Source organism: Micromys minutus (genome assembly GCF_963924665.1).
Source record: "Micromys minutus genome assembly, chromosome: 25".
Classification (NCBI taxonomy): domain Eukaryota; kingdom Metazoa; phylum Chordata; class Mammalia; order Rodentia; family Muridae; genus Micromys; species Micromys minutus.
In genome coordinates this window covers 6,822,831-6,843,066 of record NC_137960.1, presented here as the reverse complement: position 1 = coordinate 6,843,066, position 20,236 = coordinate 6,822,831, and the positions used below count along the sequence as shown (strand labels likewise).

Below are 20,236 nucleotides of genomic sequence, written 5' to 3'. Positions count from 1 at the left end.
ACCTACGTTTCTTCTCCCCAGCTATTGGCTGGTGTCATCTTTTTTTACCAATCAGAATTAACTGGGGGTGGGGTCCCTCAATGTCTTACGAAGACAGTTTGTGTGGGGGACTCAAATTAATACTAGAATACAAATGACATTAGTCAAATCCACTACACCCTACTGTGGACCTGTGTTGGGAGATGGTGGAGAGGAATGACTTTTAGCCCCAGATTGCACATAAGAGCAGCAGAGTGTTCACCTAGGAAAGGCCTCACCCACTGCCTTCCCATAGGAGAACGTAAATCTTTTGCCGAGGGCAAGGAACAGGGGTGGAGGTCAGGTACCAAGCAACTGAAGGAGGAAGATTAGTCAAAGTCAAGGGGCTGGCTGCAGATTTAAAATCGGTGAGACTAAACAATTTGAACTGGTAAGGTAGAGGTGCCTGCTACCAAGCCTACTGCCCCAAGTTCAATCTCCGGGGCTCACGTGATAGGAAGAAAGAACCAACTCCTACAAGCTGTCCTCTGACCTCCACGTGGATGCTGCCATATGTGCCTCTGCTAAATAGACAAAAAAAAAAAAAAAAAAAAAAAAAAAAAAAAAAAAAAAAATAGAATAAAAATATTTTAAAGGCCAAAAGACTTGAAGGACCAGCTTATGAGTGTGGGTGGCAGGCACTGTGGAAAGAAATGGGGAGACTGCAGAAGTCTCCAAGACCTTGGTGGCCATGGCTGGTCAGTGTTAAGTTGGAGAGATTGTCAGAAAGAAAAGGCTAATTAATATATACATATACACATATACACACATACATGTATACATATATACACATATATGCATATATACACATATACACACATATACATATATGCATACATACACATACATGCACATATGCATATACACATATGTATAAATGTATACTTACATGTACACATATGTATATATGCACATATACATATAGCAGAGTAGCAGTTATATACCCTGTGGGAGGCACATCTAAGGGACACTTGCCTCCAGAGGTAGACTTTCAGTGCAGAAACTCAACTTCCTGCTTCTGAAGCCATTGGTATGTGCCAGGGAGACTTCCTGTGGGTGCTGTGGCAGCCTTCCCCAGTCCAATCAGATGCCTGCCAACCAGGCCTTATTCTCAGCACCAACCCTGCCACCCAGCACCCAGTGTGCTCAGTCTTCACACCTCTCCTCTTTCTCTCATCCTTCATGAACACCCCCTGAAGCAGGGGTCCCCTTGAGGAGGAGAAATTTATCGGAATAAATCAGCTTTGTGTGTGTGTGTGTGTGTGTGTGTGTGTGTGTGTGTGCGCGCATGTATGTCTATGTGTATATATGTGTGTGGTATATGTCTGTATGTGTATGTATGTGTGTGGTGTGCATCTGTGTATGTGTCATACACATGCATGTGTGCGGGGAGACACATGTGTGTGCACATAGGTGCATATGTGCACAGGAGCCAGAAGTTGATGGTGGATGTCCAGTGTCTCCCCCTCAACCACCTTCCTCTTTGGACAGGCTCTTGCACTGAACCGGGAGCTCCCTGACTGGGCAAGCTTAGCTGACCAGCCAGCCCCTCCCCTGTGCAGGCCCACCCTACCACACCCCGATTTTTACATGATCTAAGCTCAGGTGCTCTTAATCATACAGCAACTAAGCTGTCCGCTTGGCCGGGAACCTACATTTTCAGACTCCGAGAAGCCCCCGAGGATCTGATGGCACCTCATCCAGCAGTGAGTGGTTAGCCAAGTGCTGGGGACATCTCTGAGGAGCTTACAAATGGCTGGGGAAGGCGGGAGCATGCTCACATTTTAGCATCTCGAAGGGCCACCTTCAGGTCCCCAGATGCTTCTATGATCTGGTGCATGGATACTTAAATTTTTTTTCTGGGAGTCCAGTCTTCTGGAAGCTACCAAACATGTCTTTGGCTGTAGATATACCCTGATGGTGATGGGGACCAGGGCCAATTTTGTGGGACTGAACTGGTATCAGAGCCTGCTCTGTAGAGGGTATAAGGAGTGGGTTAGGGAGAGGGAAGCTTGGGAGAAAGGAGAAGGGAGAAAACACAGCAGTTGATTCTTTCCAGAGCTGACCCAAACTCCAAAACACAGTAGGCACCATGTCCTAGATGTACCATGCAGACAACAGGCACTGAACCAACCCTATATACACCATGCACACAGTAGGTATTGTGCATTCATGCACTGTGCACACAGGAGGCACTGTACCCTACCTACATGCACTGTGCATAGAGGAAACACTGTACCTTTTATACATGGTGCACACAGTAGGCACTGTACCCTATATGTGCCAGGCACACAGTGGGCACTGTACCCTATATGTGCCATGCACACAGTAAGAACTATACCCTCTGTGCACTGTGTATCAGTAGGCACTGAACCCTCCATGCACTGAGCACACAGTAGGCACTGTACAATTGTAGGCTTCCTCCCTGCACACATTGTACTTGCTGCCTCTGAAGGCTACTTACTCACAGAGTCAAAGTCAAGTTTTGAACACCTATTGTATGCCGGCACCTTAGAACATCACAGCCACGATGGTTAACCCCACTTTACAGATGAAAACACTGAGCCTCAGAGACACCAAGGATCGTAGAGATAAAAAGACACACAGGCAGGATTCTAACTCCCAGCTCTTCTGCCTCCAAAAGCCAAAACTTAGCAGCTGGAGTTGTGCCCAAGGCTCAATCATGGCCAGGTGCCTAGGTTTGGATTTCCACACATGCCATTGTGGCCCCCGCCCCCCAGACAGCCTGCATAGCTCCAGGATCTCTGCTGAAGGCCAGCTTGGGTGTGGGGAGGTGGGGTGTGCCTCTCTAGCTTAAAGAGATCACTAAAGCCCAGACTGCAAGCCCGTCTGTCAGTTAGCCCTCATTAACATCAAATATTAAAAGCTGCAGCTGGATACTGGCTGAGCCCATGATCCCCAAATGCCCTTCTTGGCTGGAGGTAGGTGGTCTGGGCAAAGCCCTGCTTATCAGCCCAGCTTTATCCGGCCCATGAGGAGCTGGCCAATCACAGCCGAGGGCTTGGCTTGGTCTAGTCAATACAAGGAGACAACCAGGCGGCCGCATGCCAGGAGGTCCGGTGATATTTCATTAAGTCAGACCCTGGTGCTGGAAATAAAACCCCCAATTAAACACTTCGCCTCCCGGAAGCTGCCACGGCGTCTGTAATCAAGTTGACAGACGCCCTTCCACGTGGATGGCGGGCACTCAACACTGGAGAGCTGCTCGTGAAACTATTAGCGCCTGCACCCTGGTAAAAGAGGTGGCCAGCAAGGGCTGTGGGGTGTGGGGGGGGCCCATTTCACAGATGGAGATGCTGAGGCTTGGTGAGACTGGCACCCCTCCTGTATGAATGGGGCAGGGTCAAAGACAGGGTGGCAATGAAGAGGCTGGCTCTCGGTTGAAGAACAGAGAGGCTTGGAGTATCAGGACTTGGGAAAAGGCCAGGCTCTGAGGTCCAGACTCAAGTACAAATCTTGCTTGGTTCCACTCTTAACCAGCTGTGGCACTTTGGGGATGTGACACACACTTCTTCCAGCTCTCACCTTTCCTCATCTGTAAAATGGGAACTATTCCCAGAAGACTAAGCAGGAACTGCTTGGTGTGTGGTAGACCTTTGATACACAGTCACAAGGCAGGTCTTGCTACCTCCGCAGCTTTACAATGCCAGAGCTCCTGTGAGGCCTAACCTGGGCCTCAGTCTCCCCTTGGTAACTCTGGCCTGCTCTGAAAGCTCTCAGGCTCAACATTACCCAAGGGAGACAACCTATCAGAGTTTCTAAGAATCCTGAGTGATAGGCCACTTAGCATTTTATGACCCTCATATAATTAGAGTTAAGCTAACAAACAGGTAGGAAGCTGGAGAGGGCTGCTGATGAGGCTGGGCTGACAGGGAGGGAGTGGGTCCCTGCTCCAGGGTAAATGGAGCTGCCGAAGGGCCTGAGTCAGACGGATAGGCTAGAAGGCTGCAGAGACCACATCTTCCTGTCTCGTGTGGACCAGACTCTTCCTCCTCTTTCCGTTTACCTACTTTCGCTCTTTCTACACCATCTGGGGTCCCAAGTCCACAACAAGGGTCAGACGGCAAGGTCTGGAATGGTTTGCTTGGGACCCTGTGTACCTGAGGTCTTGATTCCATGTTCAAAGTGCTCCCTGATGGTACACCCCAGGAAAAAAAGATGTCTCTGACTTTCCCCCACCTGTCTCTGCTTGGGTCATATCCAGCTCCGTACATCTCCCTGGCATATGTCACACAAGGTGTCCCTAGTGTCCTGAAAGGGACTTAGCTCAGGTATGGTCATTGGTTTGAGGCTAGCTCTTTCTGAGGCCGATCACTCCTCTGCCTTGCTCTCAACCCCAGAAGGCTTTAGTCCCGCGTCACACAATTCTAGCCTGTCACTACTGGGTTTGGTCAGCAGGCAACACCGGCAGAAGACAGGAAGATGACGGAGAAAGAACCTGCCCATTGCTCTCTCACCTCTACTCTGCTGGAACCTGGGGCTCCGGCAATGGCTTTGCCCCTCTGTGGGCACCCTAACTCCAGCCATCTGGAGGGCCTCTGGCCCCAAGCCTCCTCTTTCTTCTCAGACCTTTGGGAGTGCTGAGCTCCACTAAATTCCCCACTGGGCATGTTTTCTAGAGAGCCCTCCAGAGTCAAGGCCTCCCTGTCATCTCCTTGTCCCCAGCTCAAGCTGTGAGGCATCTCCAGGAGCTGCTCCCTGAGGCAGGCTAAGAATGCTCCAGAGATGCACCCCCCCATCCCAGCCCTGGGTGGGACAAGGGAGCTCCTCTGGTACAGTGACAGATAGCACTGTGTGAATCCAGTGGGGGCCTCTGGGGGTCTGTGCTCAAGAGAGGGGAGGCAGAACTGGTGATCCGGGTGTCAAAAGCGGGTGGGAAGGAGTAAATTAGCCTGGTGAGAAGGGAGGGAAGGTGGCTGGCAGGGGGCCTGTGTGGAGGCCGTTATCTTCATGGAGAAAGCAATAAAACCGTGTTCGCTCATAAACGGGCACCACCAGGACCTATTTCCTGCTCAAATAAAATTAAAGGTGAAGGATGGAGTCACAAGCGCAGGCAGAGCTGGGGGCGCTTAGGGCTGAGTGATAGTCTCTGTCCCGTGCCTGGCTCCCTGGGGTCTAGAGGCTCAGCCAGGATGCCCGAGCAGAGGTCCCAAATCTTGGGGGCAGGGAACATGGATTCCATATAGGAAGGTGCCAAGCATGTAGAGCAAGTGGGAAAAAAAATAAATGGAGACTTCCCCCCACCCCAAAGGATCTCCATTCCAGCTCCTGAGTGAGCCTATGAACCAAAACACAGAGAGGTCTAGGAACCGCTCCTGACCACACAGCCTCTAGCATCATCAACCAGCAAAGCCATGGGCTGGCACGGCTCAGAGAGAAAGGATCCCATTGTTCCTACTAATGTGTTCGGCCCATGGAGGTCACTCAGACCACTCACCTGTCTCCAGACCCAATGCCGAATGTGCAGGCACTATTCAGCTCCCCAGGAAGCCTGGCTCAGCCAGTAAGCAACGAAATGCAGATCCTCACCCAGTCTCCTGGATTGATGCCCAGGGCTGGCGAACCAAGCTAGCTGTGTGTCTTGGAAAAGCCATGTTGTATCTCTGTCCTTTGGCTTCCTCGTCAATAGGGAAAACAGGAGGAATCATCTCAGAGAGCTATGGGCAGGATCCAGTGAGTGTCTTGCCTGTCCACAGGCAAAGGGTGCTAAGGAATTCTGGGTGAACGGCGGCTAAGCCACTGGGAGTCTGCCTCTTTTAGACTCTGGTTTGTCCTGAGGAGCACAGGAGAGATGGGTAGAGCCTCACTAGAAGACCTGCCCGGGTCCCATAAGACCATACGTCATGCTGAAGATCATGTCCTGGCCCACAAGGTCACTGCCTCCAAGAAGACCCCGGGCATTTCTCAAGCCTGACCTCATTCCTATACTTGCTCACAGACTGGTTTCTGTTGAGGATAATGGCTAAGAAATGTACCCAAGGAGTCCACTGTTACCAGCTCTTAAATCTGTTGGGGCTCCAGTTTCCTCACATAGACAGGCCCATCCCTAAGATGGCTGTTAGGACAGGACTGAACCCAGATATTCAGTACGTATTAATCATTACCTTATCGAGTATCTTCTCTGGGCTGGGCAAATGGCTGTGTCTGTACAGTGCTTGAGGACCTCAGTTTAGCCCCACAGCATTCATGTAATAGCGGTGCCTGTAATCACCATGCCGGGGACACTGAGGTTGGGGGGGTCCCTGGGGTTCACTAATGAAGCAATCTAGTCAAAGGTAGACAGTCTGTGAGGATGGCCCCAAATTGTCCTCATGGTCTCTGCATGTTGGGTCATACTTGCAGACCCACACCTGTAATAAAAATGTACCTGCCCACATGTGAACACACACACATACACACATGCATGTACACACACACACTGGCTTTTCTCCCCTCATTCCAGCAAGAATGCTTGACACCTTTGTCCCCATGAAGCCTCAGCATGGGGACAGGAATAGACATGGAAGTTACCACTGCACTCATGGGCACCCTGGCCTTCTGGGGGGCTCTGGAAGAAGGGACTCTCTCACCCACCCAGTCATACCTTTCCCTGTGTAGCGTCTCCCCTCAGGCAGAAGGAGGCTGGACAAGGTCTGAGGGGCCAGCCCGCCATGCCCTGAACACTGCTCCCTGTAATCCTTTAAAAGTGTCAGGAAGTGCCAAGGCAGCACCTCTAGGTAATGCACACACACACACACACACACACATGCACATACACCAGATACACACATGCACACACACATACACTAGACTCATACACATACATACACACCACATGGATGCACATGTATATATACCAGACATACACATGCACACACACACACATGCACACACACCAGACATGCACACACTCCAGAAAATGACAGCCATAGGTACCTTCCTGCCCCGTATGATCAGCTCCCCTTTCCTGGATCCTTTGCTGACCACCAGGTCAGAAGGGTCTCGTTGCTGTCTTAAGTCACATCCAGCCCTGCTTGCACAAACATCAGACTCAGGACACCTCAGGCAGTTCGAACCCCTGTTATTGCTGACTATCCAACCACCACCAAATGCAGGCAGTCTACCCTCCAGGAGGCCTGAGGACATCCTCGGGCACAGGAACTGAGTCCCAAAGGAAAGGAGGCCGTGTTCCATCCTGCCCCGGCGTCCTGGGATCACTCACCACTGCTGGCCCAGGGCAGGTACCAGGGGCAGCTGACATTCACAAAGGAACCTGGGGGCCCATCTGGCCAGCAGGCATAGTCATCAAAGGTCCGGTTGCAGAAGAGGCCTGTAGAAACGGTAGCGCCACCTCGGAATCCCAGACCGTCATTTATCCGTCCCAACCTCCCTGACCACCGGAAGCTATGCTCCTCTAACCTCTGCTAAGTGCTCACTGGATGCTGAGCACTCACCCCACACAAGGACCAAGGAAGGATCTCATTACTCATCAGGAGCAGGACCTTAAACAATTTCTTAACAACCTATGTCCTCCTCTGTGGAACAAAGGTATCCCCTGGTCCACGGAACTTTGTTATATCATACGTTACATAGAAGAATGAATACAGCAAGAGCTCAACAGATGGCTTCTATAAGGCTTCTTCACTGATGTGAGGTAAACGCTGGCTCTCAAGGCTGAGTAGACCTTCTCCAGGTCACTGTTACTATCAGAGATGGGATTTGAACCCAAGCCCAACTGGCTCCAATGCTGTGTTCTTTAAACCTTATATATACCCCCCTAAAGATTTACTCCTGTTGGCTTGGCTGGCATGCATAAAGCCCTGGGTTCAGGCTTCCGCACTGCAGAAGCCAGGTGTGGTGGTACACAGGCATGCAATACCAATGCTGAGGAGGTACAGGTAGGGGTATCGGAAGTTCAGTCATTCATGGTTACATAGAGAGTTGGAAATTAGCCCGGGCTACACGAGAGCCTGTCTCAAACAATAAAGATGGATTATAAATGTGTCAGTCCATACACAGATAATGAGGGGCTGGGGAAAACACAGAATGGGAAATGGAGGTCCTGCTGGGGGTGGGAGGGTAAAGACAATAATAAAACAGCAGCCGCAAAGCCGCCTGCGAGAAAACAGATGGGAGGGGGGCAGGAAGGACTTCAGTGACAATGTAGTGTGGTCACTGGGGTAGAGGTCTAGACAGATATCGTTCCAGAGAGACACCAGCCAGCCATGGGCTGGGGAATCTTCAGGGCCACTTTGGAGGTGTTTGGGGGTACAGGCCGCATCTGGACTCACCTGTGGCCAGGAGTGGTGCTTCCGTGAGGAAACGTTGGCACTGGCGCCGGTACTCTCTCCATTTCTGCACCGTCTCTGAAAGGGACACGGTGGCACCCTACGAGGGAAAGCGGAAATAGAAACCCTGCAGCTCCAGCAGCCCCTTCCGGTCCCATTCGATTCCCACCCTCTTGGTTTCTTAACCTCTGGTGGGCCAAAGCCCAGGGGGAACTTCTGAAAGGGGGGAAGAGCTGGTGACTGCCACGTTGGGGATCCAGGCCTTTTGGGGTGTTTATTCTGCCCATGGGACCGCACAAGGCTGCCGTGGAGTGAGTACCCAGAAGTGTCTAAGAGACGAATGCTTAAGGAGGTGGGGTGAAGAAGAGCATAGAGGGACAGTATGTGACTCATGCACAGTCCCAGCTGCCCTTCATCTACGCTCAGCAAGGAGAGACTTCCTGAGGTACAGCTGCGTCACAGCCCTGGGGCTCCTCCCCTCCGGATGTCTGGCCACTCAGCCAGCCTGGAGATGCCTTGCTTCCAACCATTCGAGGAGAGTCAAGAGATGACTCCATCAAAGGCTCGCAGCATCTTGGGAAGCAGAGCTAAGGCCACCACATTGTCACCTAGCTCAGTGGCTAACCTGCAGCACCAGAGGATGCAGGATTTGGTCTCACCGACCAGTCTTTAGAAAGAGCCAGAATTATCACCCACTCCTACTGCTAGACTCCATCACTGCCCTCAGAAGGCCACTGACTTCCCCCCCCCCCGCACCCCGTATGTTTTCTAATGCAACACAGATCTGAGAGGCAGCCTGGCTTCTACATCCCAGAATAAGGGATACTAAGGATGGGGAGAAGACAGAAAAGTTCCAGAACTCTGAAGTTTTGCCTGCACTGGGAACCTAAATTAAGTTTAACAGGAACGGCTTTTGAGTGTGTGCTGGCTGTAACAGGTCCACTCCACAGAGCAGGTCCCCTCTGCTTATTTCTGAGCACTCCTTTAGCCAGCCTTCAGCTCTGGGGTTTTTTAATTTGCTTCACAAACATCCTTAAAGATTATAAATACAACCCGTTTAGAAGTAATAGCTGTTGAAATGGTCGGAGAACTCCTATTAAAGTTGGGATCTGTGTGGAATTAAATGTGCACATGAATGTGTGTATGTGCATGTGTGCACACAAAAGAGAGGATGTGTCGCCACAGTGTGCATCATGTATGTGGAGGTCAGAGGGCAGCCTGTGGGAGTTGGCTCTCTCCTTCCAACCATATAGGGTCCTGAGGATGGAAGTCATATCCTCAGACTCAGCAGCAAGCACTCAATAAGCCATCTCGTCAGCCTAGAAGTTCACCTTTTGAAGCCACAAGTTACACACAGGTGCTGAAATCAAACCACTGATTTTCAGATGCCAGGGCCCCCAAGTTTTGGTCCCATCCCCTGCCTCATCCCGTTTCCATACAATAGATCTGATTTCTGGGTGAGCCTGCCCTGGTCGGAGCGGAGTCCTACTCTGTACGACATCACCACCAAACAACACACAGTGGCATGTGCTTGTTCCTGGTGACATGGGAAGTTCCAGAAGCGGGGGTGGGGATTGGGTCAAACTTGTTCCGAATGCCACCAACCTTTCTGGAGTGAATGTGCTGGGTGACATGTTCTTCTGAGAGCAAAGGTCAACAGTATTTGCTTGGAGAATAAAGAAAAGGAAACCAGATGTGGCAACAGCAAAGGCGGATGGAGCTTGGAGCCACTGCTGAGGGGTGGAGCTACTGCTGAGGGGTGGAGCCACTGCTGAGGGGTGGAGCTATTGCTGAGGGGTGGAGCCACTGCTGAGGGGTGGAGCTACTGCTGAGGGGTGGAGCTACTGCTGAGGGGTGGAGCCACTGCTGAGGGGTGGAGCTATTGCTGAGGGGTGGAGCCACTGCTGAGGGGTGGAGCTACTGCTGAGGGGTGGAGCTACTGCTGAGGGGTGGAGCCACTGCTGAAGGGTGGAGCCATTGCTGAGGGGTGAAGCCACTGCTGAGGGGTGGCAGGCTCATTGGACTAAGGCTCAGTGGATTGGTGCCCTCCATCACCTCCTTTTCTATTTTATCTTTCCTTTCTTCTCAGTGCCCTGAAGGCAGTGAAGCAGGTGAGGGCAGGCAGGGACAAGGGGAAGAAGCCCCGCCATGTCTGTTCTTAGTAGGACAAATGGCAGAAAGCAAGGTCACTGCTGGGAACTGGGGCAGCAGGTGTCTAACCAGGGAGTAAGGCCCAAGAACCTATCCTCTCCCAATGGAGAAGAGATGGGAGCTGGATCACAACCTTGATGGCCAGTTACCATGGGAGTATCGGACGCTTTGACAGTGACTAAGAGCATGAAGATATAAAACTTAAACTTCAGCCTGAGGCTCTGTTAGGATAAGGCCTTGTATCCTGCTAAAGCCACAGAACGCCAAGTTCCTATCGTAGAGAGCAGAGGAGACGTGAGAAATCCAGAGATGGGTAGAGACTGTGCTGAGAGTCTTCAGGCTGCATGAACTTGAGGCCGAGCGACTTTGCAGAACAAATGTAAGAAAGCAGAGGGTGAGCGAGCTCAAGGAGTGCTCAGGCCTCAGCGTTGACCTGAGGGGTCATCTAGGGACTGAGAGGGAAGGGAGGTATGGCAAGGGAAAGTGTAGGCTGGCCTAGCAAGGAAGATGGTCATTTCAACAGGAAGACACAGTAAGGACAATGGTGTAGCGGTGAGCAGGCTCAGTCCATAAAGTGTGCAAACCCTTGAAGCCTGAAATTCCACACCCAGAACCCCGATAAAAAGCTGGACATGGTGGCACTAGTGCTAGGAATTTGGGTTCCAGAGTGCTTGGGGGGGGGGTCATGGCAATCAAAGATGGTGCCCAGGCGGAGGGGACCATAAGGAGAAGGGGCATCCCTAAGAGAATAAGATCAAGGAGTTCACAGACAGACAGACAGACATTGTGCCCTGTCTGCTCCATCCACAACCTGCACCATGACACAGAGCATCCTCCACTCACTCAGCACGAGTGTGAACACACACCAGAGTTTTTCCTTTTTGGAAATCCTTTGGGTTGGGTTGAGGGCTAGGAAAAAAGAGAGCACAGTCTCACCTGACTACTGGAGGAGGAGGAGGGAGGGAGGCCGGACCCCTCAGCAGGAGCAAACAGGGCTCTGAAGATAAATTCTAGTGCCTCCCAGCCAGCCCTGCACATTCTCTTTCCTCCTGGGACACTGGACTTTTTCTTCTGGTCCCTTCTCAGAGCCTGGATCAGGTTCCCCATTGCTCATCCCCAGATTTTTGTGTTCACGTTTTGTTTTCTTAAGGTCATTCCTAAGATAGCTGACCGAGACGGATGGGGCAAGGCAAGGTACAGGCAACTCGGTCAGACTCAGGTGACCTCTCACAGACACACTGTCACACGCTGTACCCCTCACACCCTCAGGGATGTCCCTAACACTGAGATCCTGACACTGAGTCTCCTGTCTTATCAATACACAGACAGGCACATACACAGGCACATTCAGAAACACACACACACATACACACACACCTGACCCACACAATCACACATATAAAACTGTCACAAGCACAGTACTTCTCCCCTAGATGGACACATACTGGGAGATTCCCCACTAACCCACCAAGCTGTTAAATATAATCCTATACCTTCCCAAAAGCACTGTATGATAGGCAGGATACCAAGGTGACTTGCAGACACACACACACACACACACACACACACAGTATACAAACTGTTGGACAAATGATTACATGCTAGTATGTCAATGGCATACATGGTGACACCCATCCAGACTGTGACACAAAGGGTCCCAAACAAACAGGAAAAGAAAGAGGGTCTCATATATCTTGGACACCAATCTCCAAATCTCTGTCTCATATGCATCTCTGTGAAACACATACACACACACACACACACACACACACACACACACACACACACAAAGGAATTTGCTGAAGGACAGGTACACCAGACACTGGAAGACAGGATGTGGTTTCCTGGCTGAGTCCTATGACAGCCCTATGCTGAGTCCGTGGCTGGAAGGAAGCCCAGCTAGGGACAAAGTCTATCCAGCCCAAGCCGGAGCTTCAGCCCTCATTGCCCTTTGCAGAAGCACAGAGACCAGGGGCTTTCAACAATCCTGCACCAGGCTGTGCTCTTAGCCTGGGGACACACCAGGTTCCAAAGGACATTTCTCCCAGCGGCCTGAAGCTGCCATTTCAGAAATGGGTCCCCTTGGTGTCCCTCCATCTCTCCATGTCAGACCCTATGATCCCTGTTTTACTGACAGGGAAACTGGGGTTTAGGATCATCGAGGGTCCTGCTAAAGAGTTCCTACTAAGATCAGACCTGACCTCAGAACCCAGTTCCACCTGGCTGGCATAGCGAGTGTCGAATGCCTGCCTAGCTTCTCGGTAGCCCAGCTCCCTCGTGGAGAGTCTGTGGGTAGAAAGGAATGGGATAGAGGAGTGGTCTTTCCCAGAAAGCATACCAGATCAGCCTAGGTCATGTTTTGTGCAAGTTATCTGAACCACCCCTTAGTTTACAGGGAAGCAACCTCACCAGACCACCTCCCTGAGCCTTCATACCCCCACCCCCAGGAGAAAGGCATGAGCCAAGAGCTGGGGTCCCATTCTCTTTGCTGCCCTGTTCCTAAGCTGCTGGACCATATCACCTAGGGAACCCTGTTACTAAGCACTCACCCTACCATGAGTGACACAGAGAGATATGTTCTAATCCTGCTGACCTCACGGACAGAAAGTAAAACAAAATTTATTCTTGAGTCTTTCTGGTGTCCATGGGGTTGTGTTGTAATTACTGCAATTTAACCTTAAAGCTGCCTGTCACTCTCATGTAGACACACACACACACACACACACACACACACACACACTCACACATCTCTGCAGCTGCCAGAGATGTTAGTACCCCTATAACAAGGGTACCCCATCCACAGCTCCAGTGTTTCTCTTCACTGCCTGTATTTCTGCTGTTATGAACCAGGGCTGAAGTAAAGTTTGGGGTGCTTGACATTAGGGAAGGGGGTTTTGGGGGAGAAGACAGAAAGGCCTCAACCTTGGCTCTGTCCCCTGACTCTCAGCCTAATCTGCAAACGTGGCCCACAGCAGCCTGGGACCAGGAGACTCAAATCCCTACCTTCCCGGCACACAGGAGGGAACTGAGCAGCAAATCTGCAGTTGTGGCTCTGGAAAGATCCCAATGTCACCAGGAAAGCCATGGCCTGCAGGGGAACAGTGAGGTAGTGCCAGGGACTGGGAAGGTGTCTCTTGGGGACAGTTGGCCCTGGAGAACAGGGAGGGGATTAATCTGAGAAAGAGTGTGGGAACCGAAACAGTGCAGCCACCTTCCTTGGGAGGCACCTCTCACCACAACTGGGTTCTCAGTCAGATGTGAGGTCTGACCCCTCCTATTTCAGACCAAGCTCAAGCCCCTGCATGCCCACTCCCTAAAGGTTTTAGTCCTTTAGTTCTGGTTGTGGACACAAGACATGATACATAAAGTAGCCCTTTATCTATACAAGGGAACATTGCCCAGGCTTGAGTCTCTTCTACCCAAGGGTATCTTGGCACATTTGAACAACCACCCTCTGCACAAGCAGCTGACCACCATGGTCAGGGCAGGAGCCCGGGGCAGGATTCACAGGCAAGACAGAGAGAGACAGAGAAGAGCTCACAAAAGTCCAGTTGCAACCTATTCTTTGGAGCCACCAAGGAGGTAGGACGTCCCTGGGTGTCCCAGTATGCTCTCTGGTAAGTTATTAATCTAAGGGGGTCTAGGATGAGTATCGGCTGAGTGTGTGAGAGGGCCTGGCTGATTCAGAAGGAACAGGGAACCTGCTGCACGTTTGCTGCAGAGCCTGGGGTGGGGGTGGTAAGCTGATGCCACTTGGGAGGTCATCAGGAAGGACAACAAGCTGCAGGGTCCCTGGGGCTATGAGTCAGACTATGACTAGGGTCCAGTGATGGGAAGAAGAAGCTGGGTTTCTACAGCCAGGCCCCTTCAGTCCTCTAGAGCTTCCAGGGCACCCCATACACAGGGAGCACAGGACAGGAGTGCAGGGGACAGCACCGCAGGGGTCCTGGGTATGGGGTGGGGGAAGGCAGAGGACCAGTGGGTTTGGGAAAGGAGTTGGGAAAGTGATAGAGGACGGATCCGTTGCAGAAGTCAGCACAGGGCAACCGCGGAGCAGCTGGTGCCCTGGCAGAGCCACTGTAGCCAAGAAGTGGGGCGGCTCTTCAAGATGAGGGTAGTCACCGGTGTCCAATCCCCACCCGGACCCGTCAACTCCTAAATCTCTTTTCCCCCTAAGCTTTGCACTTCCCCTGTCTGGGGTCCTGGAGTTTCTGCTCAAGTGCAGGGGCCTCTCCACTAGCTCCTGCGCCCGCAGAACACCGCAGCGTCCCCCTCCCATTTGTCGCCCAGGTCCCTGAGGCTCACCTGTGGGCGGGGGCCGGCTTTGCCCACCGCCCCGAGCAGCAGGAGCACCAGGCGCAGCAGGCTGGGGATGCCGGCCATGGCGGGGCGCTCAGGACTGGGTCATTGCTGCCACCTGCGGAACCGCGCGCAGCGACTGATCCCTGCCGGGCTGCGGGGGGGGGGGGGGGGCGGGGGGAGGAGCTGGCGTGGGGGCCGCCCCGCCCGCCCGCGGGAGGGATCGGGCGGGGTCCCTGTCCTCTTCCGCCTGGGTTTCAGGAGGACGGGGGCCAGGCCAGCAGCCAGCGTCCCGGGCCAGAAGATTCTCGTCGCTGCGCTCCCCGCAGGCGCCACTCAGGTTTAGGAGCCGTAGGAACAGAGCCTCCAGCTCTGAGCGCCCGTGGTGCTTGCGCCTGGCCAGCTCGCTGCTACCATTGGGGCCCGCCTCCCGCCCCCGCACCCCGATCTCCTCCAGACTCCCCCTCAAATAAGGAAAGCCACGCCCCCAGCGAGTCAGTGCTTCCAAAAGGAAACTGAGGCCAGGAAAGGTATAGGATTGGTACAAGGTCACAGTGTTGGTCAGACTTCTGGAAAGTATCCCACAAGCGGCGAGTTACTGGGGAAGAAAGATTCACCTAGCTGGGGGCCACCTACTTCCCAGTCCTCTCCTTATCCCAAGCCCAGCCTTCTGGGCCTGCAGGGTAGTCAAGGTGATAGGGATCAGGACAGGAGATCCCAAAAGAGTCCTCAGGGTCCCTTGTATGTGGAAACTTTAGAATTTGCAGGGTGTAGAGGATTGAGGCTGGAGATCGGTTTTTCTAGAACTTTCCAAATGTTCTCAGTCCACCTCTTGCAGTCCTGGGCCTGCTACAGTGTAGGTGTGGTCATGTGCGCACTGACTAGCATTTCCTATACACTCCAGTCTGCCTTCCTACACTACAATAGCGTGCCCCCCGCCCCCGGCGCGCCCGTCTTGGCCCTTGAATGCAGTACACATCAGAGGACCAGACTCCTAATTCTGCTGCGAAGTTAGTAAGTGGGACAGGCAAGTGGAGGGGTACCACTAACCTCTTGAAGAAGGCAAGAGGATGCCCCTCCCCCACGAACTAGTGTAAGGAAGGTTGTATGTGGCTCTACTCAGTCCTGGAACTGCCTGAGGCTAGTCTGGACCGGTCTAGAAGGAAAGGGAGGTTGGGCTTTGCTGCACCACGTGGAGATTACAGAACTTCTCAAAGTCCCGAGGGAAGTGTAATTGTACTTCAAGGACTTAATCCCACGGAGGTGGTCAGCCAAGACAGATTCGGGGCAGGCTCCACTCAGAAAGGGATGCTCCTTTCTGGTAAGTTCTGCCTTTGACTCCCGGAGTCCCTGGTTCTCACCCCACCCGGAGGTCAGGTTCCCTCTGTGTACCATATAGGCTTGGGCTATTATCTGTCAGTAACAGAAAATTTCATCAAACAACAACAAAAATGACAGAAGCAGGGTTTTTATGGAAAGTGACACTGGAGGCTCAGCCCAGGTTGGACTGAGTGGCTGCCACTTTCTAATTGTCAAAGTCTTCAGATCTTTTAGCCTCTCTGGGACCAGCATCTACCTAAACGACCCGGAGTGGCTTGCTTTAGAACCAATCAGGACATCAAATGTCCAGCTGCAGGGAAGGACCAGCTGATTACCCACAGGGATGTGTCCTGAAGATAGCAATCAATTCTCCACCTGTTCATCAGAATTTAGTCACATGGTCATCCCTAGTTCCAAGCAAGGCTGGAAATGGTGCTTTGGGGGTGGGGGGGGGGGCTGTCACAGGCTCAGTTAAATACCTTCTGTTATTTTGCTTTCTATTGCCAATAACACCACACCACAGACTGAGCACTCGGTTTTGTTTTGTTAGACGAGCTCTCTCTATTTAACCTTGGCTGTTCTAGAACTCACTCTGTAGACCAGGCTGGCCTTGAACTCACAGAGATCTACCTGCCTCTGCTTCCCGAGTACTGAAATTAAAGGCATGTGTGACCAGTGTCCAGCAAGGGTAAGTACATTTTGAAGACATTTTTTACTTGGGCTCCTGGCTCTGATGTAAAGGTGAATTATAGTCAGTGGCGTTCTTCATCACAGAGTTCTGGAGTGGTGAAGCATGTCCTACATGAACCATCAGAGTGAATTCTCCATATACCTAACCACAGTGGCTTTGAGTATGAGGGCTTATCTTGGTTGTCAACCTGAACAAAATCAACACTCCCCCAAGGGGCATTTTTGGGTCAGATGATTTGAAGTGGAAAACCCCACTCTAAATGTTGGTGACACTTTCTAGTGGCAGCCTGGATAAGAAGCATGGCAAAAGGAAGGCTTGTCTTTTTGCCTTCTTGTCTTCACTCTTTTTTTTTTCTTGTTTTTTTTTTTTTTCTTGTCTTCACTCTTGCTGGCAAGTTCACCTACTCTATTGTAGCTACTGCTGTGCCTTTTCTGATATTAGAATAAACTTTAGGCTTTCAACACAAACTGAAGACCAGAAGCTCTCCAAGAATCCTTCAGGCCTTTAAGGTAAATGACTAAGGCCATGAATATTGAGACACCCAGCCTCATGGATTGAGTAGCTACCGGATTCTCAGCAGCGTCTCTGGTGTGAGTCAGCCATTGTCAGGTTGCCTGGACCATGCATGTGGACCTAATCTAACAAACCCCTCTCAGCACCACATAATTAAAATGTTTAAGTTTTATTTTATGTGTAGGTGCTTCATATATGTGTGTGCATTGTGTGTGTGCAGTGCCTGTGGAGGCCAGAGGAGGACATCAGATCACTCAGAACCCAAGTTATAGGCAGTTGTGTGCTGCTGTGTGGGTACAGAGAACAGAATGCAGGTAAGTCCACTGCAAGATCAAGAGCAACCAAATCTTTTAGTCACCGAGCCATCTCTCCAGTCTTCATGTTGCCTTTTAATGTATATTCATTCTATAAATTCTGTTCCTCTTGAGAACACTAGTACAGAGAGAAAACCTACATCCAAAGTAATCCACTAACCCATTTATCCCTAACAGAATCCACTAACCCATTCATTCCTAACAGTACTTTATTCCCCTCATTATTGTGACCCATGATTCTGACAAGAAGCAACTTTAGAAAGGAAGGGTTTATTTGGCTCATAGATTGAGGGAATTGTTGAGAGCCATTTGTGCCGCACCCAAACATGGCGCCGGCTTCCCGCCCATGACTCAGCAAACAGAGCCCAAGAGACATAGTGCTCATGTGCCACAGACGTCACAGCCCGCTCTCGGGGCATGCTAATGAGTTACTGGAGGGCGCACCAATCAGGTAGCGACACGAGTCTCCAGTGCATATATAAACAGTGCATTTTTCTACCACGTGGGTCCCCTGCTCAGAGTGCTGTACAATAAAGGTAGTTCGCAGAAGAATCCTGTTGTCACACGTCATTCCTGCCGGCGAAACGTGGGGCGCGAGACAAATGGTGCCGGAACCCGGGAGCGCCAGGGGGATCCTTCAGTCCTCTGAAGTGGATTCAGAACTGCGAAAAGGTAAATAGGTAAGCTCTGAGAGACATGTCCTTCTTTGGATTTTATGGGGCGCCAAAAGAGTGTACCAAAAACGGAGGCATGTCTCTTCTTGAATTTTCTCCGGCAGTAGAAGGGTTATTGCTTGCATTTGTGGTAACTATTGTAACATTACTGTTGTGGAAGTTAGCTAGACAGAAAGTTATCACGCAGCACCAAGAGGGCGGGTCAGAAAGGGAGCGGAATAAAATAGGAAGTGCGCAAGGAACAAAAGGTAAAACAGGTAGGCTCCGAGAGGCATGTTCAAAACAAGTCAGAAACGGAGCGAATTTCAAAATGAAACTGAAAGAAAACCGAAAGGCGGAAAGACCGCCGGGAGGGGAGACGATTGTGCCCCGGGAAACGAAGTACAAGTTTCCCGGAGAGGATACTTTGTATCTGCTAAAAGAGCAAAAAGCTTTAGAGCTGGCAGAAGAGGAGTTAGAGGCTGAATTATTTGAATCTGAGGAGGAAGATCTAGAAGAGGAGGCAGGAGAATTTGAGGTGGAGCGGTTTCAGCCAAGGCAGAGAACTATATCAAAACTAAAAGCTTTTAAAGCAGTCTCTGCTTTTCTGCCTCATTCAGAGAGGAAGTTCGAGTTCTTTTGTTCACCGGAGACACACCATGCCCTCAGGCAAATGTTTCCCTTGTTCGAGGATGATCACCGCCTCCAGCATAAGCAAGTTGAAGAGTTGGCAGAGTCAGTCCAAACTTATAGAGTCACTGCTAATTATACAGAAAACCTGGGGAGGCTGATGCCACCTGGATTGCCAGTCGCTGGCCTATTTCCCAGCCAAAGAGTAATTTGCCTATTCCAGCCCAACCTAAGTGGTCAGCTTTCTGTACAGGAAGAAGAGATTCAGCCCTGCATCCTTAGACTGGCTGTCAATCTCGGGGAGTACGTTAGGCAGTTAAGGGCCTTTTTACTTTTTCTCCTAATATAGAAACTGTTTATAATAATACCTTAGAAAATTGATCTTGTTCAAAAACAGATATATTGTGGCATGTTGCCCAGCTGGGCTGTCAATAGAAGTTCTCAAGATTATGTTTGACCAGTATTCAGTATGAAAATTTTACTAAAGCTGCAAATTATTCTAAACAATTATCTCAGTATCTTTTACATGTGTCCATTGATACCTGTTCAGGAGTCATTTTTGCTTCTCCTTTATCGGGAGAAAAGGCTTCTCATGTTCTTACTCATTGTCATGAAGCATGAAGTGCATGGGGCATACCTAAAGTGTTAAAAACAGATAGTGGTCCTGCCTATACCTCAGCAAAATTCAAGCAATTTTGCCATCACATGGGAGTTTCACTCCTGACAAGATTGCCTTATAATCCTCAGGGTCAAGGCATCATTGAATGTACTCATCGCACCCTAAAGGTTTATTTAAACAAATAAAAAGGGGGAAATGAAGAGGTGCCCCCCTACACCCAAAATGGCATTTCTACTATGCTTCTTACCTTAAAATTTTTTAATTTGAATGCTCATGGCCATTCAGCTGCCGAGCGCCATGGACAATGGCCTGTTCCACCTAAAGAGTTAGTAAAATGGAAAGATGTCCTCACTGGTGATTGGAAAGGCCCGGATCATATTTTAATACGATCCAGGGGAGCTATTTGTGTTTTTCCACAGGGAGAAGAAAGCCCGATTTGGATCCCAGAACGTCTAACACGTCGAGTGCTACCAGAACAAGATGCTGTTCCACCTGCTTCAGATGAGCCTGTCCTGCATGACTATTCAAGCAGAACCAAGATGGGAGATTCTGTCGGTGTTTCCAAAACCGCTACCCATTTGCCTTAATGCAAAAACTATTTTCTTGTTTGTTTGACACCATTAAAACCTTTGATGTACTGTACTTGCCCTTAGACACGGAGATAGCAGGGTTAGGGGATTATAAAACTCTTGCCTTATCAAGTAATTTTTGGCATGCTTTTGTGCAGAGAGACTGTTTCT

General features: G+C 50.8%; 1 protein-coding gene across 1 annotated transcript in view; it reads right to left on the bottom strand.

Moving 5' to 3' along the window:
* Positions 1-14,840, bottom strand: part of GLP1R (glucagon like peptide 1 receptor) — a gene marked incomplete at both ends in the record, with an annotated part of 33,217 nt that extends 18,377 nt beyond the window's left edge. Inside the window, 3 exons of the mRNA XM_080937556.1 lie at positions 7,241-7,348; positions 8,310-8,406; positions 14,763-14,840. Coding sequence (XP_080793682.1) covers positions 7,241-7,348; positions 8,310-8,406; positions 14,763-14,840 — 283 coding nt within the window. The remainder of the gene's footprint in view (positions 1-7,240; positions 7,349-8,309; positions 8,407-14,762) is intronic.
* Positions 14,841-20,236: the final 5,396 nt, after the last annotated feature.